Here is a 24,713-nt window from a genome sequence, read left to right on the forward strand (position 1 = left end):
GGCGCGGAGCCGAGCAGGGACCCGCAGGACGCACACCCGCACTTTCCCGCGCGTGCCCGCACTTCCTGGGCTCCGTTCACACAGAACAAACGCCGGTGGGCAAGGACACTTCCAGCGCACAGAAACGTGTGCAGAACTGGGCGGAAGCACCGACTGCTCACATCTGCAGGACACACGTACCCAGAGAGAGTTGGTTGAAGCTACTGTGGCACCGTACACCCCCCCAATACACACATATCCCCAACAGCATTCGTGGAGGCGGTCAGGGGACTCAGGGCACCCCTGTCCGCGGCACACCTAACAGCATATACAGACACGCCCCCAAAGTGATCAGGGGACCCAGGGCGCCTCCCAGCCCCCAGCCTAGCAGGTCACATAGCCTCACTCCTAGGGGTGCCAGACAGGATGCTCTCATATTAGCAAGACATCCACAGCTGTCCAAGGTCACCGATGGCACAGTCTGTTCACCCTTCCTCTTAGGTCACACGCAAGCACCCTCCTTCTAACCAGGAGTCAGCCTCTCACTTGGTCAGTGAGTAGCTTGAAGGACAGGGTGTATGAGGACCTTGACCACAAGAGGTGACTGGGAGAGGATGAGGGCAGGCAGGGGCCTGGGCGTCCCCAGGGCATGATGAAGGATGCAGAGGTGGAGAGGCAGGGTGTGGCTGGCCAACGGGCCTCAGGCTTCCCACATGGTCAGAAAACCAAACAAACGCCCAGCCCTGGCTCTGTCCTGATTTCCTGAGAATTCGCTTCTGTTGGGAATGGCTGCTGCTTATACAGGTGTGTCCCCAGAAAGCCCTGGCCATAGACAGAATCCTGTTTACTCTCTCTGGTTTCCATTGACATCAGAGATGCTTATCTTCTTGGCTGGGTCCCTTCCAGAAAGACTAAATGAGGGGTCTCAAGCCTGCACCCCTACCCCCACCATAACTCCTGTGGCAGTGTGGGGGGAAGAGACAGGTGGCCCCACCTTCATCACTTCCAGCTGCATCATTCTGGCACATCATTAGCTCTCTCTGAACCTCAGTGTTCTCAGCTGTAAAATGGGGCTAATTCCAACCACTCGGCACTCAGAGAAGGCTGCATCTGGCGAGAGCATGGCAGATAGATGCTCACCCGGTGTCAGCTTTCTCTTCACCCTTCCCTTGAGAGAGGAGACTCGCTGCTGACGCACGTGATGGAGATCCATGAGTTATTTCATGGCGAGTTCTGAACTGGGTGGTCACGGTCCCCACCCGCCCTGGAAACCTATGGCATGCTCTGTCAAGAGCCTTCACAGCTGTTATCTCACTGATCCCTTCTGCCACCCACCACGCAGGCAGAGTACAACGTTCCCACTTTGCAGGTGAGGAAATTTAAGCTCAGACACAGTGACTTGCTTGGGTGATCTCTGGCTGGTGGCAGAGCTGGGCTCAGCACTCAGGTGTCCTGACTTTTTTTGAAACTTTCATGGCCCCCACCCCTGCCTCTCCCTTCTCACCCCTACAGAGACAAGCTGGAAACAGAGGTAAAAACTGGCTCCCCGGGAGCTCTTCCTGTGGCTTCTTGGTTGGGGACTGCCCAAATTGAGAAGGAAGGGGAGGGAAAGAGAGAGGTGGCCGAGAATCTTAGGGGTTGCAGTGGGAATGAACCGGCCTGGGGGCTCCCGAAGGACAATCTGGGATCTTGGTGCAAGAGAAATTCAGCCCTCCAAGAATCCAAGGCCAAGGGAAGGACAGGAGAGCCCGGAAGCCTAACACAGAGTGGGTTTCTCATTTCCGGGAATGCTTAAGGGGATTAGTCCTTAAATAGGCACGGAGTGACTTCTGTGCCAGAGGTGGCTGCATCACTAAGTGATTATGTAATGGCACGGGGTATTAAAGTACAGACGCGGAACCATCATTCTGTAATTCATTCACTTGAGGGGCACGAGAGTGCAGTCACCGTCTTACAGATGGGGAAGCTGAGTCTTCAGGAAGGTGAGTGACTGAGAATAACAGCCTGGATATCCTGACCTCTGACCCTTTTCCTTTTTGATGGCCAGGGTCTACCCATGTGTTCCCTGGGAGAGGGGAGAGAGCGGGGCTGACTACTTCCTGGACTCATGACTTTCTGTGGGTCTGGCTTTCTGGAACTTCAGAGCCTGGTTCTTGGCTCTGTGGGTGCTGGCTCTGGGGAGGGTCTGCAAGAAGCCCAGCCTCCAAAGCATCCAGTCAGCGAATGCCAGGATACCCGCAGGAGGAACACTGGCATATTTGGGGCTAACCTCGGGTAGGTGGCAGAGTTGAGTGCCACTCTGAAGTCTGAGTTCACCCAGCTGTGAGCCCAGCTGCCATGGGGTAGGGCCCCCTGGAGGGAGCAGAATTGGTATTACCAGGCAGGTGTCTAGTTTCTAGAAAGAGTCTGGGCAGGGGAGACAGGCAGATGGATTCGAAACAGTGCCTGAGACTTCCCTGGTGGTCCAGGGGTTAAGAATCCGCCTGCCAATGAAGGGAACGTGGGTTCCATCCCTTGTCTGGGAAGATTCCACTAAGCCCGTGTGCCACAACCACTGAGCCCGCATTCCACGACGTGAGAAACCACGGCATGAGAAGACCAAGCACCGCAAGGAAGAGGAGTCCCCGCTCGCCGCAACTAGAGAACGCCCACGAAGACCCAGCGCAGCAAAAAATAAACAAAAGCCTCCTCCTAATTGTGTCTAATTTGGGGCAAGTTAGGGGGAACAGCCTTGTGAGAAATGAAGGTGGGGCTGCAGAGAAAGCACTTAGCACATAAGAGGCACTCAGAACATTGTCATTCTCTTGCCCCTGCCTTCCTGGTGCAAACCATAGTCTGATGCCCTGTGCCTGCCTCAGTCTCTCTACCAGTGAAATGCAGTTGGCTGCCCTCTTTTCCCGTCTGCTGTCAGGACCAGATGAGGATGTTGGGAAAGTACATTGAAAACTGCAGGCTCCTGCCAAGTCTGGGGCACCGGCTAGCATGTGTGGGGATTTTTAAACAGCTGGACATGTCCAGACCCCATCAATCAGGTTGCCTCTTCCACTCCCCACACAGGCAGGCAGCTGGACTTGTCCTTGGCAAGGTGAAGTGGGCAGAGTCACAGCCCTCAGGAATCCTGTACTCTTTTTTGTTTTTTTTTTTGATCTTAGTTCCCCAACCAGGGATCAAACCTGGGCCCCCTGCAGTGGAAGCATGGAGCCTTAAACACTGGCCCACCAGGGAAGTCCATGGAACCGTGTACTCCTGATTCACCACCACCTGCTTCTCCCAACAGGCTTCTGAGTTGCCCCCTCCCCTCTCTACAGACTGCAAAGGCCCCAGTCCAACTAGGTAGAAGTGGGTTCCTCAAAGGATGGATGCAGGGTACCTGCATCCCTGGGATGCTTGTTAATAATACACATTCCTGGCCCTTGCCTCACACCCATGGACTCAGACATGTGTGTGTGAAGACTCAGGGTGTGTTTGAATAAGCACCCCTGGGTTATTTTGATGCACAATTATTTGTATGAGAATCGCTGGGTTAGAAGGTGCAAACGGTTTCGTATTCTCACCTGTTTTGCTTTCCCTGCACTGTTCAATGTGCCACTCTTGGCGGGGAGGGTTGGAATTTTGCGAGCACTCTGGCAAAGTCCCAATGTTGTTGTTATTTAGTCATTAAGTCGTGTCCGACTCTTTTGCAACTCCATGGACTGTAGCCCGCCAGGCTCCTCTGTCTGTGGGATTTCCCAGGTGAGCATACTGGAGTGGGTTGCCATTTCCTTCTCTAGAAGTCCCAATAGGGAGCCTGAAACATCCCACATCAGGCATGACTTCTTTCTTGGCTGAGAATGAACAATTAAAGCCTTTCCTTCCAGTAGGTGAGAGGCATTTGGAGGCAATGACCTCTGCCCTGCACTTGGTGGGACGCCCTGGGTTGGCGTCTCTGCCTGGTGTCACTGTGCTCTGGGAGGAAGGGCCCTTCCTGCCCCTGGCCTCACTGTACCAGTCTCCCCCTTCCCTGATCACTAGAGGAGCTCAGGGCATGCTGTGCTGATAGAAACTTGTCTGAATTGACAGGAAATTTTAACACAAAGGAGAAGCTGATGGAGCATTTCCAAGCACTTCCTGTTTGATGGAGAGGGGCCTTCCAGGGGCCCTTGTCCATTCATTTCTTTAGGAATCTGCACTTTAACAAATATTTATTGTACCCCTACCCTGTGACAAGCCCCAGGGTGCTTTCTGCAGTGGCCTAGATGGTAAACGAGGCTCCACTTTTCTTTAGATTCCAGAGGACAGAGACTGAATCAGGAAGGGACATGGGAGCTGTCCGCCGTCCCTGGCCTCCTCCTCGGCCCCTGCTGGGGCCTCGGCCCAGGAATCGTGTGGACAGCCAGCACGGTAAGTTAATGGAAGCGGCTGCCATATAGCCGGTGGCTGCTGTGAGGCCAACTGGATGTATTAGGCAATATTAAAAATGCAGCTCTTTCTGATAATTTATTATTCACATTTCATAAACACATTATAGCCGTCACAGTACATTTACTAGCCCTGGGCCTGCCAGTGGGAAAAAGTTAACACTTACCTAATGATGTTATTTTGCAGATGTCAAATGCTCTTGGAGCTGTCACGATGGGCTAAATGGCTCAAAGAGATGCTTGTCTCCTCTCCCTCCTGAGACACCTGTTCAGTGGTTTGCAGACCACAGGTCTGTGAGCACCCCTCAACCCCCCACTCCACCCGCTTCCTGAGCCTAGAGATGGAGGACCTGGCTCAAGGTCACCCCAGGCCGACCCAGGACTCATCCCCAGGGGCTGAGTGGAGGCACTATGGCTCTCTGCTAGGTTCCATGCAGGCTGCGGTCTGCGCTGCTGAACTCAGAAGAGGCCAAGGTGAGAGAGGCTCACCTGGTAGGAGGGGCTTAGCCCAGGATCAGCCTGCCTCTGCCCGGAGATCAGAAGTCAGGGAGGGATAATGCTGAATCCGTAGGGGAAGATTCAGAAATAACCTGCAGGAGGATGGGGGTGGGGTGGAGGGTAACCTGTGACTCAGGTGACTGCAAGGATGAGGCAGTGCCACCGGCCCCCACCCTGTGAGGCCTGGGGACCGCTGGAGCCCAGGGGCTTTTTCGAGTGTCTTCTGGAGTGGCCTGAACATTTCAGTGATACGAATGGGCAGGAGCTGTAACTGACAATTGTGAAACTGAGAGCCAATAGCCGCAAATGTTCCCTCAAATAGCTCTGAATTATGATGCGGTTTAGAAGATACTAACGATGCAAATGGTGGCTTCCAATTTTAACTCATTCTACTTTTTTAGATTTATAAAATATTTCAGTCATACAGAAAAGGCCTAGAGTATTACATAGAGACCCACTGGCCTATAAACAAAAACCTTGCAGTTTTCTTGAAAAGCTAAACAGAGAATTACCATATGACCTAGCAATTCCACTCCTAGGTATGGGCCCAAAAGGATTGAAACCAGTCTCCAATAGATACTCGCACGTTGATGCTCATTGCAGCATCATTCACAGCAGCCCAAAGTGAAACAACCTCCACGTCCATCCACAGATGAACAGAGATGGATATGTGGCGTATCCATACAATGGGATCTTAGTGAGTCGCTCAGTCATGTCCGACTCTGTGACCCTATCGACTGTCCATGGAATTCTCTAGGCCAGGATACTTCTCCAGGGGATCTTCCCAACCCAGGGATCAAACCCAGGTCTCTGACATTGCAGGCAGATTCTTTACCAACTGAGCCACCAGGGAAGCCCAAGAACACTGGAGTGGGTAGCCTATCCCTTCTCCAGCGGATCTTCCCAACTCAGGAATCGAACTGGGGTCTCCTGCATTGGAGGTGGATTCTTTACCAACTCAGCTATCAGGGAAGCCCTCAATGGGATCTTATTCAGCCCTAAAAAGGAATGAGTTCTGATCTATGCTACAACCTGAATGAACTTTGAAAACATGTTAAGTGAAATAAGACAGACACAAATATTGTAGGACTTTCCTTATAGGAAATGTGCAGAATAGGCAAATTTATAGAGACAGAAAGTAGGTTAGAGGTCACCAGGGTCTGGGGTGAGGGGAAAAGGAAGCTTAAGGAGCAAGAGTTTCTGCTTTGGGTGATGAAGAAAAAGTTTAAGAAATAGGGACCGGTGATAGTTGCACAATATTGTCATTAATGCACTGAATGGTACAACTAAAAGTGATTAAAACGACAGATTTTTGTGTTACGTCTATCTCGCCACCATTTAAAAAATTACAGATGCATCTGAAATCCTCTGATATTTCCTCCTTCATCCCATTGCTCTCCCCAGGGGCAATCACTGTCTTGAATTGGAAAATTATCAATCTATGCATTTACCTTTATGTTGCTATGTATGCATCCATAAATAATACGTGATATTGTCTTATACATCTTAAAGCTTCATGTAAAGGGTATCATACTTCCACATCCTCAAACAACTCCTTTTTTTTCACTTACCATTGTTCGTGAGATCTAGTCCTGCTGATGATGCATGTAACTAGAGCTTGTTTTCATTGTTGCATAATACTCCGCCACAATTTGTTTCTCCTTTGTCCTACCACTGGACGTTTAGGACGATTCCCACACTTTATTATTCTGTACCTGTTGCCATGGATAGTCCTGTCTGCTGGCCCACATGGGAGAGTGTCTTTGCAACCTCCTGGAGACAGAATCGCTGGGCTGAAGGACATATGTATCTCTAGCTTGACCAGGTAATGCCAAACAGCTCTCACAGTGGTTATGACCATTTCCATTCCTATCAGCTGTATCTGAGAGTTCCAGTTCTTCCACATCCGAATCAACACTTGATGTCACCTGACTTGAGTTTTTGCTGCTCTAATTGGTGTGAAAGGGCATTTCATGATGTTTAATTTGTTCTTCCTGCTAGTTAGGTGCTGTGGCATTTTTTTTTTTTCACTAAAAGCGGGCATAAGCTGACAATAGATAAATGTAGCAAATTGAAAATTGAAGCATTTCTATTAAGGGGTAGGTTAAATGCAGTATGATTCACCTTTACAATGGAATATTATTATGTAACCATTAAGGAGAAGGGGGCAACAGAATGAGATGGTTGGATGGCATCACCGACTCGATGCAACAGGAGTTTGAGCAAACTCTGGAAGATGGTAAAGGACAGGGAAGCCTGATGCTCTGCAGCCCATGGGGTCGCAAAGGGTGGACATGACTGAACAACTGAACAACAGGAACAAAAAAGACAAAGCACTTCCCAGGTGGTGTCGTAGTAAAGAATCTGCCTGCCAGTACAGGAGACTTGAGGATTCTATCCCTGGGTTGGAATGATCCCCTGGAGCAGGAAATGGCAACCCACTCCAGTATTCTTGCCTGGGAAATTCCATGGACAGAGGAGCCTGGAGTGCTTCAGTCCATGGGTTTGCAGAGTCAGACACAACAGAGCACACGCACGTGCGCACACACACACAGAACAAGGCAGCTCTGTGTGCACTAATATGGAAGATATATTGATATCCTGATGCACTAAAAATCTTTTCATGGCAGATATATTGTTTAATAAAAAAGAGGCATAAAACAGTATGTTCCCTTTGTATATAAATAAAAAGATATATATACAGGCAAGTATTTATATAAGCATAAGATTCCTCTGAAAGAATAAACAGGAAATAGATAAAAATAATTCATCTGTGAAGGGAACCAGGGGTCAGGGAAATTTTTCTGCTCTATGCATTTATACTGCATACATGAAAAACAGAAATTCATAGAGACAGCGGGTAGACTAGAAGTTACCGGGGGCTTGGGGATGGAGCGTGGGGGGTATTATTTAGCGAGTATAGTTTCTCTTTTGGGATGATGAGAAAGGTCTGAGACTGCATAGTGGTGATGGTTGTACAACATTGTGAATGCATTTAACTCACTGAAATATATGCTTAAAAATGGTTAATGTGGCAAGTTTTATATTTTACTACTATAAAAGAGTAGGAAAAGAATAAGCCTATGATGAAAACAAATTTAATTTTATCCTTTAAAAATAATAATTATTTAAAACTTTGCTGCTTTCTGAATTTCTGGCCCCTGAAAGATAAATCTTAATTCTGGCTCCACAGTGGGGATGGTAGGAGCTGGGAGCCTGGGTCCAGCGGGCAGGGGTCTCCACCAGAGGGGAACTGTGAGTCCCAGAGACCCCTCAGAGGCAGAGATGCCAGCTCCTGAGGCCTCACCTTGATGGAGCACTTCCTCGCTCCCCACCAAGACTCAGGTCCCGGTGACCTGGGTGTCCCCTGAAGCTCTGAGGTTCCCCAGTCCCATGCATCCTTCTACTGCTTCTCTCTCAGCCCTCTCCCTGGGGCTCACAGATCCTGCCTGTCTGTGAACATGACCTCTGGTGACCTGGGACTCTCGCACCATGTTGCCCAGCTTGGTACTCCTCCATCCCTTGCCGGTGGAGTCCCCCCAAATCCCTGTCATGCTCTACCAACAGGCTGTGTTCCAGCCCTCACCAACACACCCACCATCCGCTCTGTGTCATTCTCATGGTTTCTGATGCCTTTGCCCACCAACACGACAGCCCTGGCCCATACCCCTTCCCAGCAACCACCTTCCCAAAGGCTTCACGTCAGCCACCACTGCCCAAGGCCACACTCTGGGCCCCACTGTGCCCTGTGGCCATGCTACATCCGAGATCACACTGCAGCCCAGGCTGGGTGGGGGGATCAGACACCAGAGAAGGAAGATTTCCGGCAGCACCCTTCAGGCTCCCCTACTGCTGACACTCTCATCTGCTAGTCCCTGTATCTCCACCTGTTCTGGACCCTCTGAAGTTCCCAAGCCCCCAGCAAAACACAGCCAGGCAGGTGACACCCCCTTACCTGGCATTCTCCAACTTCCATCACTTATGAACCAGCTTCTCAACCAGGACCTGTGTTATTATTTACTTTAAATCAACTTGCAGGGACTTCTCTGGTGGTCCAGTGACTGAGAATCTGCCTGCTAAAGCAAGGGACACAGGGTTGATCCCTGGTCAGGGAAGACTCCACATGCCGAGGGCCACGGAGCCCGTTTCCCACAATTACCGAGAAACCCGCGCTGTAGAGCCGGCTCTGCACAACAAGAGAAGCCACCACAATGAGAAGCCCGTGTATCCTAACAGAGTAGCCCCCTCTCGTTCCAACTAGAGAAAGCCCTTGTGCCCCAGTGAAGATCCAGTGCAACCAAAAATAAATTACATAAATAAATCAACTTGCCTTAAAAATGCTTTAAAGACTCAGATTAGCTTTGTCCTAACCATAATCGCCGTGATGGGAACTGATGTGCTGGTTATATTTCTCTGTTGCATATTGAAATAAACATAATTATTACAATAAAATCGTTTTCATTAGTAAATGAGGTTAAGTTAATTGCTCAGGGTCTCATAACCAGAAAGAGGCTCACTAACACTTGAGCCCAGGCCATTAGGCTCCATGTGTTCAGCCCTGTCACCCCTCAGGCTGTTCCCCCCAACCCCCACAAAGAGGCCAAGTTTGCTGCACACGTTGACGCTGAAGATGGAAGAACTCGGCCCTGTGCAGGTGTGTTGGGGCTGGAGTCTGGCTGAGGTTTGCCCGGCATCCGCCAGCTCTGGGTTAGTTCACACCTCACAAGGCACCGATGGGCCCAGGGGGCCACACTCCCCCAGACACATCTCCCAGCTCCTCGGAGAGCCCAGCATCTGCGTCAGGTTGGCAGCGAGGCAGACCCATCTCCCCTGCTCCACGGCTGGGTCATGAGCCCCCAGCTGCGGGTCCTTAGTGACCAACCAGCACGGGACGCAAGGCCTGGACCTCAGTCCTGAAATGGGAAGAAGGCTGAGAGTTAAGTCAGCAGAGCGCTGGAGGAAGGGGTCCAGGCAGAATGGCTGGTGGCTGAGCTGGCTGGAACTCGGGTGCGAAGCCCCCTCCAGGGGCCGGGGGTGGAGGCCCCCGCACCCTGGGGGCTCCTCACCTGCAGACGCCCCTGCCTCCTGGGTGAGTATGTGAGTGCCTGTGTTTAGAGTCAGACTCCCAGGCAGCGAAGGGTGCTCACAGCTCATCCACCCTCCTGTCCTGCTGCCAGCCTGGTGCCCAAACACACCATCTGCCCTGCCGGGCAGCTCTCTCTCCGCCTGTCACCCTCACCTCCCCACCTCCAGGTACGGCACACACCTGTGCTGCCCACACGCTCAGGCGTGGTTCCCAGAAGCCAGGTGTTCTTTCCGCGATGCCCCCTCGTGGCCGCGACTGTGCCCATTCGAGCACTCAGCTCACTCCTGTGTCTTTTGTTCCAGTTTCTTGTGGACCCAGAGGGATGGCGCTGTCTTTGTGGCCCTCAGTTGTGGGGTCACAGATGGCGAGCCCCCAGAGTCCCGCGGAGTTTCCTAGGACTCACCCCTCTGGGAGCCCAGGCTGCAGGCCCAGGGTGGGGCCTGGAATCACCTGTGGACCTGGAGTTCTGAAGCTGGGGTTAGGTGGCCTTCCACAACACAGCCAATCTTTGTTAACATGGAAACCGGGGCCCAGAGAGGTGACCCCACTTGTCCAAGGTCACTCAGTAATGCTGAGGCAGGGCCTGTGGCTCTGTGCCTGCCTCTGTCTGGGGGACAAGGAACGTGGTTCTACCCTCTCCTGCTGTCTGGGATCCTCTGGGTGCAACCTCTAGGTCAGGGCTTAAAGCACATCCCAAATATGCCAGTGGGGTTTTCCTGGGGCTGCTCCCCCGGTGGGTTCTGGTGGCCCTGATGACTGTACCATGCCCCCTTCCCAGGCTTTGGCAGAGGGTACTTAGTCCTGAAGAGGAATCCAGTTCCTTTCCTTCATCCTGCCCTCCCCTGCCCAGGCCCACTGATGCAAGCCTGGGTCTGCCTCAGGGCCTTTGCACCAGCCAACAATGCCTCCAAAATATGCTTGTCCCACATCATCTCATGGGGAGCAGATGGTCACCTTTTAGATCTCAGCTCCAGGCCATCTCCTCGAGGGGACTGACAATCCGAACAAGACAGTTAGTTCAGGTCCTGCTTATTGTTCATGGTCTGTGAGCTCCCTGGAGGCAAGGACCCAGCACAGTGCGTGGCCCACGGCGGGTGGGCACTCAGTTCTCAGTGACTGAAGGGAAAAATGAAGCGCACTGGCAGCCAGGCCAACCAGAAGCCCCCCGAGGCTGGGCTGTTGGGGAGAACCTTGGGGTTACAGGTGGAGCAGCGGTGGTAAGAGGGAGCTGAGGCCTTGGGAGCCGGCCGGCTCCTCCCTGCCCCCCCCCCCCCCCACAAGCTTCCACCCTGGGCGGGCGGTGGCCTTGGAGACAGCCATGTCCAAAGGGAGGCGGGAAGGAGCCTAGAGGGTCATCCATCAGCCAGAGACGTGGAGAGCCTGGTAAATGAGGGATGCTGTCTGAGGCTCCTCCACCGTCTGTCTGTGCTCTGGCCATCTGGGAGCGCAGGGAGCAGGTGAAGGGGGCCGCTTCAAGCCCAGTTACTCCTATGGGGACTGGGGACTGGAGACCACCAAGACAGTGCCAGGGCCACCCTGACTGAGGAGGAAGGACAATGCCCCTCCACTCCCTGTCCCCCAGGCACTTCAGTGTATGATCAAAATTACCTTATATAGCTTTCACCCCATGCTGCAAGGCAGGTCATTATTTCTTCTGACTTATTTTGAATTTCAGTACACAAGGGTGTAGAGGTTGACACAGCCAACCCCCAAACACACCCATCAAAGTGAACATTTTCATCCTTTTTCTAGAGAGGTTTTTTTTAGCTTTAAAAATCTGAACTGCAACATAGAAAACTGCACAAAATATAGATGCACCGCGTAATGAATAGCCATAAAGCAAACACCAGCATAATCGCCACCATTTCATCACAGAAGTCATGAGGCAGGAAGTTATGACCACCCCCTACCCCCCGCCCACCCCTGATGGTGTCTCTCATTCCCGGCTTCCCGGCCCCTACATACTCTGAGTTTTATGACACCAGTGCCTAGGTTTCCCGGTCATTTAAATATATAAATACAATAAAACATTACAGATAAAAATTTCCCTTCCTGATTTGCATCCACCCAGCGAGCAAACATAGTTATGATACATCATTCCAGGCTCTGTTTGATGTTTTTACTATGCATACTTATATTAGAAAAATACTGTTTTATATAGCTTAGAACTTTTCACAAGTGGTATCAATACTGCCTGTATTATTCTGCAACTTGCTTTTCCACTCAACTCTAAATACTTTACCCCAAAATAGCTTTATTGAGGTATAATTTATACGCTATAAGATTCCACTGTTTCTAGCATATGATTTTATGGTTTTGAGTAAATTTACAGTTGTGCAACCTTCCACACAGTCCAATTGTGGAACATATTTCCATTCCTCCAAAAAAGTCTGAGAGGCTTTGTTTTCTCCCTTTTTCTCTAAATGCTTTTTGATGCACATTTTAATAACTGCCCTCTATAAAGCTCCTACTATGTGCCACGCCACGCTCTGTTACCTATGTTACTCTTTGAACCCTTGCAGAACCTCTGTAGGGCGAGTTCAGAGAGGGTGAGAAGCTGCCCAAGGTCCCTCTGCTAGAAACTGATGGAAGAGGCTGGGGTTCTAGCCGCCTGACCCAAGAGCCTGCAAACAGCCCTGCTCCCCAGGTGCCCTGAATCCCACTGGGATGCCCTGAATCTTTCCTGCTATCAGCTCTGTCGGGCGAACACTTCCCTCTCACAGATGAGACGCTGCAGCTCAGAGGCCCTGAGTGACTCGCTCCGCATCCTTGGCGTGGGGACCTGCACAGCTTGGGGTTCAGATCCAGGTCTCTGTGACTCCCACGTCTCTCCCCTTTTCTGTTCCCCTCTGCTGTTTTCTCTTTTCATTACAGAAAAGGGCAAAGGGGAGGAAAGGGAGGGGGAGGCTGGGTAGAGATGTCAGAACCATCTCCTAAATTCTTCTAGGCTCATGCATAACCTACAAACACACTGACACAGCCGCATGTGTGCAGAGTGTACACACAGCAGCACACACCCATGGGTGCACATCTAGCTGGGTGTACATCCATCCACCCAGGTGCACACCAGGGTCAGTGTTCAAAAGTTCCCTGTGCTCACTGTGCTAAGAATGAAGAGAATGTCAGTGTGTGTGTGTGTTGGGAGTGGGGGGATTCGGCCTTGCTGGGTCCCTCAGTGGCCCTTCTGCCAGGGTCAGGACCCAGGAAATGCTCCATTGGGGCAGCGCCCCTCCCTGCTGGGGGCGGGGCCTCCATCCTGCTGAGGGCCTTTGCTAAATAAAGTCTCAGCTCCAGGGAAACCGAGCTGTGCATGATCTCTGGGGACTTCACGGGGCTGTTGGAGCCACAGGGCCAGCCCGACTCCTGTGTTGCCAGGAGCCCAATGCACCATGACTCTGCTCACTGGCCTGGATGCTTCCTGTCCCCAGGGATCATTCCCGTCCCTGGACTCACGTGAACCTACACAGACCCGAGAGGGGCGTGGACATCCCATTCAAAACACAAGAGCAAACACTGAATGAGTGTGTGCTGTGTGCCAGGCCCATGGTCTCCATGCTCTACCAGGTGTGCACGGCGACCACTACCATTTCACAGATGGGGAAACTGAGGCACCGGGGCCTTCTGCAGGATCCAGTACCTAACAAATCCGGGCTGTGAGTCTGCTCCCCTTGGCACAGGGAAATACCCAGCCCCTGCCCAGTGCTCTAGCATCCAGCCCCCGAGCCTTGGGTCTGCCTGGTGATTTGCAAAAGCTGGTAAGTCATGGGGATTTTTACCCAGATGCAGCCAAATGGGAAAAACAGAGGACAATCTAGCTACTTTTTCACAAAGTTAAATTCCCTTAATTCAAAAAAGATGGGCTTTTTCTTGATCCTTTTTCCTTTCTTTTCTGAAGTGAGAATGCTCTCACAGGATGGCTATGATTTTATATTATTTGGCAAGACATAGATGTGAGCAGTTTAATGCCACTCCCCACATCTGGGGGAGGTTTGGTTTCTGGACCCCCTAAAATTTGGGCCACTTAGGGGTACCCACCACTTGGCCCACCTCAGCCCAGAGCTGGGACTTTTCCTCCTGTATTGGTGCCATCCAGTTTCATACTTGTATTTACCAAAACAATCCAGTTGAGGAAGTCCTATCCAGGATGTTTGAAATCTTTATGATACCAGCTCAAACTCTGGATTGCGTTAACAAAATAGAGGAAAACCTTTTTTCTTCTTTAGTAGTCAAACTTCAAGGCAACTTCAACCTGGGACCTCAGCCAGTTTCTGGGAAGTAAAGGAATCAAAAGCCTCTGAACCATAAAAAAAAGTCTTTAGAACAGAGCTTGGTTCAGAGTCCAAGCTTTGGCCTTAATGGAAATGAAGAACAACAGTTTGATAAAGTTTGTTTATCTACCTTCCACCAGCAAACACAGTGCCCCCAGGAGCAGCAGGAAGGAAGTTGGACCGGAGGCCAGGAGGGCTTCTGGGGTCAGGTCTGTTGACAATAACATTTAGGGCTGCTGCTGCTGCTGCTGCTGCTGTGTCATTTCAGTCGTGTCTGACTCTGTGTGACCCCATAGATGGCAGCCCACCAGGCTCCCGTCCCTGGGATTCTCCAGGCAAGAACACTGGAGTGGGTTGCCATTTCCTTCTCCAATGCATGAAAGTGAAAAGTGAAAGTGAAGTCGCTCAGTCGTGTCCGACCCTCAGCGACCCCATGGACTGCAGCCCACCAGCCTCCTCCATCCATGGGATTCTCCAGGCAAGAGTACTGGAGTGGGGTGCCATTGCCTTCTCTGAACATTTAGGGCAGGGTATGCCAAAGCCTTTGACTGTGTGGATCACAAGAAACTGTGGAAAATTCTGAAAGAGATGGGAATACCAGCCCACCTGACCTGCCTCTTGAGAAACCTGTATGTAGGTCAGGAAGCAACAGTTAGAACTGGACATGGAACAACAGACTGGTTCCAAATAGGAAAAGGAGTACGTCAAGGCTGTATATTATCACCCTGCTTGTTTAACTTATATGCAGAGTACATCATGAGAAACGCTGGGCTGGAAGAAGCACAAGCTGGAATCAAGATTGCCAGGAGAAATATCAATAACCTCAGATATGCAGATGACACCACCCTTATGGCAGAAAGTGAAGAAGAACTAAAGAGCCTCTTGATGAAACTGAAAGAGGAGAGTGAAAAATTTGACTTAAAGCTCAACATTCAGAAAACTAAGATCATGGCATCCGGTCCCATCACTTCATGGCAAACAGATGGGGAAACAGTGGCTGATTTTATTTTTTCGGGCTCTAGAATCACTGTAGATGGTGACTGTAGCCGTGAAATTAAAAGGCGCTTACTCCTTGGAAGGAAAGTTATGACCAACCTAGACAGCATATTAAGAAGCAGAGACATTACTTTGTCAACAAAGGTCTGTCTAGTCAAGGCTATGGTTTTTCCAGTAGTCATGTATGAATGTGAAAGTTGGACTATAAAGAAAGCTGAGCACTGAAGAATTGATGCTTTTGAACTGTGGTGTTGGAGAAGACTCTTGAGAGTCCCTTGGACTGCAAGGAGATCCAACCAGTCCATCCTAAAGGAGATCAGTCCTGGGTGTTCATTGCAAGGACTGATGTTGAAGCTGAAACTCCAATATTTTGACCTCTTGATGCAAAGAGCTGACTCATTTGAAAAGACCCTGATGCTAGGAAAGATTGAGGACAGGAGGAGAAGGGGACGACAGAGGATGAGATGGTTGGATGGCATCACTGACTCAATGGACATGAGTTTGGGTGGACTCTGGGAGTTGGTGATGGACAAGGAGGCCTAGCGTGCTGCGGTTCATGGGGTCGCAAAGAGTTGGACACGACTGAGCGACTGAACTGAACTGAACTGAACTCAGCTCAATACACATGGGGGCCATTTAGTGCTGTGGGCCCAGGGATCGCCTCATGTCCACAGCACCCGGAGTAATCAAGTGAAGTTTACAAGATGCTTGCTGACATGTTGATCTGGAAAAAAAGGGATGCCCCTAAATACACCTAAGAAAGATTTCTAGAAAACTGGCTAAAAGGTGAGGCATACAACCAAAACAAAAAACAGACAAGGGAGAGGATGAACGTCAGTTGTCTGGAAGCTCTGGGGAGAGTGAAGGACACCTATAAGGTAAGTGCCTGGGTTGGCTGGGAGGTAAGGGTCAGACGGCATCCTCAACCCCAAGTTCCGGAATTAGCAGTGCTGGGCAGGGGCTGGGGCTTACCTTGGGGAGCTGCCTCCTGGAGGCATGGGCTTGGTACCCCAGATGGTCCCAGGATGGTGTGTTCAATGGCAGTTCCTGGCCTCCCCTGCCGGAGCTTACATCTGAAGCCTGGAAGCTATTCTGTTTACCCACTGATCACATGGAGTGGGCATATGCAGAGAGAGGAGGGCAAGTCAGGGCATTTACCATCATTATCATGAACAAAGCGTCAATGAAGAGCTAGTGCCAGGCCATAATTGTAATCCTTATTCTTGTTATCACCGGGAGACTGAGTCTCAGAGAGGTTAAGTTACTTGTCTAAGGTCACACAGCAGATGCCAGAGCTGGAAAGAGAACCCAGCTCTGTCTGACTCCAGGGCCTGGGCTTCATGCTTTTGACTCTTCAGCCAGCTGGTGGCAAGTCCTGGAGCTTCCAGGGAGGACATGCCTGCTCTGGGCCAGATGTGCTCCTGGCCTGGGATTAACCTCATACTCTTTCTCACCCCCGGGGGGCTGCGTGGATAGCAGCAAGCAGAATGCTTTCATTTCTCTTTCCCCAGACACCAGCTCTGACACCTCCAATTTCTACTGCGATCACACTGTTTTCTGAGTCAAGCAGGGTATAAGGAAAAATCGCTCTGTCCGTGGAATAATTTATCATCTTGTTATTTCCATTAGCTGACTCTGTTTGAGCCTATTCCACACTGCGCTGTTTGAATTCCCAGTGTGGAAATCCCTGGGCTGGGTGGAAAATACCGTTTTCAGTCCTAGGAGCGGATGAGGGAGGTTCAGGGCACAGAACACAGTGGGGGAGGGGGGCTGATAAAATCCAGGGCAGGAAGGAGAGGACATTTTTGTTTCCTCTGACTTCAGAGGAGGCTGTGCGGTACAGTCCCACAGGGCTCTGTTGGGCTGATGGGGAGTGTGGCATAGGCCTGCTGGGACCCACAGCCAGGGGGCCCACGGAAGGCAAAGCCATTGGCAGGAAGCGGGCGAGAGGGAGAGAGGGAGTGGTTTCAGAAACCAAGGGGACTTGACACCAGGGCACAGTGTAAGGCTACTTGAGGATGCTGATTGCAGTTTTCAACAAGTTTAGCATCCTCAGGGGACCAGGTAGATGAGCACAGGCTTAAGAACGGGGATTGGCCTTCAAATCCTCCTTCTGCCCCTTGCTAGCTGTGTTATCTTATGTAAGTGGCTTAACCTCTCCCAGCCTCAGTTTCCTCATCTTCAAAGTGGGAGGAGTGTGTCTGCTTCCCAGTGCTGCGAGAACTAACCGGTGGGGCGGGGTGGGAGGGGGAAAGTATGTGAGGGGCTGAGTCTAGAACCCAGCATGGCCCAAGGGACCCAGATGTTTAAGGGGAAGCAACCCTTCCCATGGAGAAGGCAATGGCACCCCACTCCAGTACTCTTGCCTGCAAAATCCCATGGATGGAGGAGCCTGGTAGGCTACAGTCCATGGGGTCGCGAAGAGTTGGACACGACTGAGCGACTTCACTTTCACTTTTCACTTTCATGCACTGAAGAAGGAAATGGCAACCCAGTCCAGTATTCTTGCCTGGAGAATCCCAGGGACAGGAGCCTGGTGGGCTGCCGTCTATGGGGTCACACAGAGTCAGACACGACTGACGTGACTTAGCAGCAGCAGCAGCAACTCTTCCCAGTGTGGCCAGCACCTTTCCCAGCTTTAGCACTGCAAGTCCTACATCCTGGACTTCCCTGGTGGTTCAGTGAATAAGAATCTGCCTCCCAATGAAAGGGGGCACGGGTTCAATCCCTGGTCCGAGAAGATTCCACATGCTGCAGAGCAACTAAGCCTGTGAGTCACAACTACTGGTGAGCCTGCACTCTAGAACCTGAGAGCTGCAACCATGAAGCCTGCATGCCGCAACTACTGAGGTCCACATGGCCTCGGGCCTGTGCTCTGCAACAGGAGAAGCCCATGAGCCACAAGTAGGCTTGCTCACCACAACTAGGCAAAGCCTGTGGGCAACAATGGAGATCCAGCACAACCAAATCCAAATAAGTCATTTCTTAAAAGTCCTGCACCCTGGGAAACCCCATAGTTGTGGAGACATTGGCACGGGTGGTCACCCTGGTTGTAGTCTCCATGCTCCGCAGATCCAGAAGGGGAGACTTCAAAGTCCACTTAGGTGCCCTGGGAAAGGCTGAAGCCCTTGCTCAGGTTTCTGCAAGCCTGGAGTGTTTGCCTCACCTCTGGCTTGGGGATCTTGCTTTGGCCAAGTAGAATCCATGCTGTGGGGTAGTTATCATGTCCATACTAAGATTCTGAACCACAGAGATTCAGATGTGAAATTCAACCCTTTCTTCCTGCAAATCTGTCTCCACAAGGTGTGTGGGTGTGCTGGGTCGGGTGGGAGTGGCTTCTATCACCCCAGAGCAAACAGCACCGCAGGGAACAAGACAGGCCAGTCCTTCTGCTCCCATGGGGGGGCATGTGGCCATGGAGAGGGGCAGTGGTAGCCTCACTCAGAGATCCCCAACCTCACCCCATCTCTCTGGAGTCACTCTCTGACCTCTCTCCCTTCTTCTAAATTCCTGTTCATTCCTATCTTTTTTGTGGCCATGGGTCCTGGTTAGACTATGTTCTCAGGAACGGCCACTATGAGCCTTAAAAAGTGTTTTCCTAAGCAAAGACAGTTCCTTCCCCTAAGAGGAACGGTGGGGCCAACCATTCAGATCACAGAAGGAGGTTGCACATGGAACTGGGCTGGACGATCAGTGTGGACTGGGAAGGGCTTCAGAGCAGGGAAAGGCTGCAGTGGGGATCTCTTCTTGGCTGTGCAGGGTGCCCACCGGGGATCTGTTCATGGTTCCACAGGGCGTCCCTCCCTGGCTCTTTCAGAGACGGTGCTCCCACCTGTGCTCCAGCCCCTGCAGCAGAGCTGCTCCTGTTGAGGGTGGCCTCTCTCCCAGGTGACACCGTTGAGAGGCTAGCTGGTTCACCCTTCAACAGGGAAACAGGCTCCCGCGGACAAGATGACCCCATCTGTGCCCACACTCTCTGGAGGGATCAGGGTCAGGACAGTGAGGACTTGCTACTCCTACCTGCCCCCCCAACCCCCCTAGACAGCAGCTGCTCTGGGACCTGGAGGCCGGGTTCCCAGGCAGAGTACTCATGGAGGCCCCAAAGACTGGGTCCTTAGCAGCCTGGGTTTGTCTCAACATCAGCTTTTCTCCCGGAGCCTAACAGCTGCTTTGAATTGGGTGAGCCCCTAGCAGGGACCCCACAGCTTGCGGAAAGTGTAGTTTTCTGATTTGCTGGCCTTTTACTAAGGATAGGGAACAGATGGACCCTGGACTTGGGAGCATTTCTATCCATCCATCCATCCACCCATCCATCCACCCACCCATCCATCCATCCCTCCATCCATCCATTCCTCCATCCCTCCATCCATCCCTCCATCCATCCATTCCTCCATCCATCCACCCATCCACCCATCCATCCACCCATCCACCCATCCACCCACCCACCCATCCATCCATCCATCCATCCATCCACCCATCCATCCATCCACCCATCCACCCATCCACCCATCCATCCACCCATCCACCCATCCACCCATCCATCCATCCAACCACCCATCCATCCATCCACCCATCCATCCACCCATCCAACCATCCCTCCATCCATCCACCCATCCATCCACCCATCCACCCATCCATGCATCCACCCATCCACCCATCCATCTACCTATCCATCCACCCATTCACCCATCCACCCATCCATCCACCCATTCACCCATCCATCCACCCATCCACCCATACACCCATACACCCATCCATCCATCCATCCATCCACCCATCCACCCATCCATCCACCCATCCATCTACCCATCCACCCATCCATGCATCCACCCATCCACCCATCCATCTACCCATCCATCCACCCATCCACCCATCCACCCATCCACCCATCCATCCATCCACCCATCCACCCATCCACCCATCCATCTACCTATCCATCCACCCATCCACCCACCCATCCATCCATCCATCCACCATCCACCCATCCACCCATCCATCTACTTATCCATCCACCCATTCACCCATCCACCCATCCACCCACCTATCCATCCATCCATCCACCATCCACCCATCCATGCATCCACCATCCACCCATCCATCTACCTATCCATCCACCCATTCACCCATCTACCCATCCATCCACCCATCCATCCACCCATCCACCCATCCATCCACCCATCCACCCATCCATCTACCTATCCATCCACCCATCCACCCACCCATCCATCCATCCATCCACCATCCACCCATCCATGCATCCACCCATCCACCCATCCACCCATCCATCCATCCACCCATCCATCCATCCACCCATCAACCCACCCATCCATCCATCCATCCATCCACCCATCCATCCATCCACCCATCCATCCATCCACCCATCCACCCACCCATCCATCCATCCACCCACCCACCCATCTATCCATCCACCCATCCATCCATCCATCCACCCACCCATCCACTCATCCTCCCTCAGTGGACAGCAGTCTGTCCTTCTATCCTCAGTGTCTTTCAATACCCTGGTCCACACATAATAACCATTCACTTATGTTTCCATCCACCTGCCCTGCACTCCTCCGGTCCACACCCTCTCCCTCCAGCCCTCCCTTCCTCTCTCCCTTCCTCCATCCATCCTTCCCTTTCTCCCCCCCATCCCTCCACTCTGTCCACCCACTTATCCACCTCCGCATTTACCCATCTCTTCACCCCGCAATATTTCTTGACAGCTCACCAGGGACTCAAAGATGAATAAGACATGACCCTGCCTTTAAGGAGCCGGGGCGGGGGAGAGGGGAATGGACTCTAGGGAGCCCAGCTCAGCTGGGTTCTGATCAGAGCAGGCCCTGCCTGGGGTGGTGTCGGGGTGGGGTGGTGGCAGGCAGGGATGACAAGCCCCAGCTTTTGGTCCCCTTTTTCCCCATTAAAGAGCTTGGGCAGAGAGGTGGAGGAGCCGGCAGTGGGCAGGGGGAGGCTTCACTTGTCAGCTGCTCAGCAGGTACAGTCAGATTTAAAATGTCCCCAAAGAGTGTCTGCTGAGAGGCAGGGGGTGAGCATGCTGAATTATTTCCCCGGTAATTGGCACTGAAGCGGCTGCAGACATCCTGCGGTCTGCATCAAAGAGCTCAGAGCCCTGCCTGTCTTCGTGAGGCTGAGGGGGCAGCTTGTCTGGCTCTCCCAGGATTCTTCCAGCCCCAACCCGCCTCTCCCCTCCCCCTGCCCGAGCCCCCTCCCCCACTCTCTCCCTGGGTTTCAGCACAAGGCAGCCTGGGGGGTGGGGCTGGGCACTTGCAGGTCAGAGTCCTGGCCGGCTGCTGGGGAAGGGACAGATGAGGACACTAGAGCCTCGAGGCCCTTCTTTGCAGGTGACAGTCTTGCCAGGGGCCCTGCCAATGTCTGCCTGGCAGGGCCTTTCTCCCCAAATGGCCTGGGCAAGGCCAGTGTCAGGTTTTCCTTTAATCTCGTCCCTCCCGTGTGCAGAAGAGCCTCAGCTGGCCCTTGAGACGAACAATTGAACTGACCGGTCACATGTGTTTTGTAAACAGTTGGATCTTTCTGTGTCTGCATGGGGTTGTGTGTGTGTGTGTGTGTATGTGTGTGGTGTCTATCTCCCTGGCAAGGGGCGCTCCAGGCCTTTTCAGGCTGGTGCCTGGGATACCTCTACCACCACGGGGCCCTCTACCTGGTCTCCTTATGCCGGAGGCTTCTTCTCCCTCCCTGGGGGCAGAGTGCAGGGCCAGGGTGGCCTGGGGTGGAGGGTCCAAACAAGTCAGTTGGTTTCCAGTGGCTTCCTTCCTGCTGCAGAACCAAATAGAGAGAACAGGTCTGAGGGAGCCCCTAGGTTGGCAGTAGGGGTGGAGATGATATGGGCTCCACTCCTGTCCCCTGGGACTTCCCATTTCTCCACCCCCGGGACCTCTGGGGAACACAATTAGAAGACTTGTTGAGTCCCGTTCTCCCGTCTCATACGTGGGCCGGCAGCAAGGCCAGGAGGGTTGGTGTCCACAGGTCGCCCCTCAGCAGAATGTGAGGATCCTACCTGTCAGGCCTTGACTGTGGATCTGGCCATACTATAGGGTCTGCACCCAGAAACTGCAGCCAGGCCAGCCAGGCCAGCCAGGACTCGCTATAGAATTTGCAGGGCCCAGTGCAAAATGAAAATGCAGGGCTCCCTGTTCAACATTATTGAAAATTTTGGGACAGTGACAGCAGAGCATGAAACTGAGCCTGGGGCCCTGGGTGACTGCACAGGTTTTGCATGTGCCCCCGAGACCAGCACTGAGGCCAGTGCGGTTCCAACCATCGAGGAAGCAGCTGAGGCCTTGGGGTGACTGCCGCTCCCCGTGCCACGAGCCGCAGGGGACGGAGAGGCGAGGAGGACGGCAGAGCCTCATGAGCTGCCAGGGGCAGTGAAAGATGGTGCAGCTGCTGTGGAAAACAGTGATGAGTCCTTAAAAATGACATGTAGAATGACTACACAATCCAGCAACCCTGCTTCCAGGAATACTCCCAAAAGAATGAAAAGTCGGGTCTCGAACAGATCCTTGTGTATCTACAGCATGTATGGCATGTATCTATGTATTCATGGCAGCCTTCCTCACAATAGTCAAAAAGGGGAAATAACCTAACTGTCCATCAACAGGTGAATCAGGGGAATGGATAAGCCACGAGATCTATCTGCCCAGTGGAATATTATTCAACCATGAAATGAGACTAAATTCTGACACAGGCTACCAGATGGATGGATCCAGAAAACATGAAGGGAAATAAACCAGACACAGAAGAACAAACACGGTAAGATTGATGCCACTTACATAAGGTACCTAGAGTTCAAGTTCATAGAGACAGAAAGTAGAAAGAGGGTGCCAGGGGGTGGGGACGGGAGGAATGGGGAGTTAGCCTGTAACTGGCACAGAATTCTCCTCTGGAATGATGAAAAAGTTTTGGAGATGATGGTGATGATGAATGTACAACCATGTGAATGTACTTCATTATCACTGAACTGCACACTTAAAAATGATTAACATTCACGTGATGTGTATTTTACCACAATAACAAAGAATAAAAAGAAAAAGGAAAGAGGGGTGGGTGGTGTGGGAAGACAAGACAGTTGTGGGGGGCTGACAGCTGAGATGGGCTGGGGGCTGTGGAACTGCAGCTCCTGGTCCTGGAGTTCAGGGGTCATGTTCAAGGTGCCGCTCCCACAGCCCCGGGGAGGAGTTGTAGGTCAGTCCAGACAGACTGGCTCTGACTCCAAAAGTGCTGAGAGGCTACTTGGTTGATGGAAGCTCCTGGAAAGCCTCTCAGCTAAATGCATGGCCTGAAAAGACAGCTGCCTCACGGAACCTATTCAGGGTGTCCCGATGAGGGAAGACTGAAGAGAGCATGGGGTATTCTCAACCTCGTTGGGCTGGGGGGCACGAGACCGTGTCCAACATGGAGGCAAAAATCTCTGAGCACTGACTGAGCTTTGTTCTCATTTGTTTATTAGCAGGAAAATACTTCAGTGGGACAAGGGGCTGACTTTACCCTATTCATCTAGAAGTTTCGATCTGTGCCTTCCTTTCTCTGCCTGCATCGGGCTCCCTTCCCATCAGAATCCTGACTTGTTCTCACCAACACCCACCCTCACCTCCTACCCCCCCAGCATGGTCTTTGGCATCTGCCTGCCCTGCATTCAAATACAGGCATCTCAATGACTCTGGGTCTCAGTTTCCTCTTCTGCAAAATGGGAACATTAGAAGCATCTGCCATATAGGTAGGTGAGGATCCCTAAAGCTTGCAGCAGGTGCCTGACTCAACAGATGGTGGCCATGACGGTTATTACACAGCAAAATGCTTCGTCTCTCCCGGGCCCTGGCTCAGTGAAATTGAGGCTCTGTTTGTTGTCAGTAAACAAAGTGGTGTGAGGAGGCGGGGACAGTGAGGGAAGAAAGGGAGGACACTGCCTGGGCTACCTCTGGCCAGGCAACTTTCCTCTTTGCTACCTGCTGCTCCCCAGCACTCAGCACTCAGAACATGCCAGAGACATTTCACTGGAGAGGCAGAAAAAGAGATTGCAGGCTTCTGCCAACACCAGAAAGTGGGCGTTTTCTCGTTTGGGAAAGATGCCAGCCCTCACCCTCTGTGGGTGGAAGTGACTCTCACCTGCTGAGCCGGTGGATGCTCTTTGCTCCAGGGCTAAGGAACAGCTAGGGGCGGGGCCTCTGCATGGGGGTGGGACATGGCAGCAGGACTCAGTTCCAGGCTTGTCTCCTCCTCCAACGGGGCTCTGAGTTTTGTCTGCCAACCGGTCATCATCATCCACTCCCTGCTCCCTTGCCTGGGTCGGTCTAGGGGTATCAGTCCAAGGACACACAGGTAAACGGGTTCTGCTAGATTCATGGGTCTCAAAATTGGTATCCCAGCAGGGAGTGTCAGCATCATCTGGGAACTTAAAAACGCACGTTCTCAGCCCCTCCCTGGACCTCTGAGTGAAGCTCTGGGATGCGG

At 52.1% G+C, this 24,713-nt stretch overlaps 1 protein-coding gene across 10 annotated transcripts; it reads left to right on the forward strand.

Annotated features, from left to right (window-relative positions):
• Positions 1–26: 26 nt before the first annotated feature.
• On the forward strand, positions 27–9,197 carry LOC112583766. Of its 10 annotated transcripts, none has more exons than XR_006550208.2 (5): positions 30–1,348; positions 4,244–4,359; positions 4,564–4,666; positions 6,561–6,699; positions 8,913–9,197. XR_006550208.2 is itself a non-coding variant. In XM_044940599.2 (5 exons), exons 1-5 carry the CDS (start codon positions 1,453–1,455, stop codon positions 8,744–8,746), a joined length of 783 nt encoding a protein of 260 aa, XP_044796534.2. In that variant the 5' UTR covers positions 1,361–1,452; the 3' UTR covers positions 8,747–8,902. The 10 variants fall into 10 exon arrangements, 3 of the variants coding, with proteins under 3 accessions (XP_044796533.2, XP_044796534.2, XP_044796535.2); XM_044940599.2 differs by lacking the exons at positions 30–1,348; positions 6,561–6,699; positions 8,913–9,197 and adding exons at positions 1,361–1,510; positions 1,907–1,961; positions 8,296–8,902; XM_044940598.2 differs by lacking the exons at positions 6,561–6,699; positions 8,913–9,197 and adding an exon at positions 8,296–8,900 and having other exon boundaries at positions 27–1,348.
• The last annotated feature ends 15,516 nt before the right edge of the window (positions 9,198–24,713 follow it).

This window comes from Bubalus bubalis, chromosome 3 (genome assembly GCF_019923935.1).
Source record: "Bubalus bubalis isolate 160015118507 breed Murrah chromosome 3, NDDB_SH_1, whole genome shotgun sequence".
NCBI classification, from domain to species: Eukaryota; Metazoa; Chordata; class Mammalia; order Artiodactyla; family Bovidae; genus Bubalus; species Bubalus bubalis.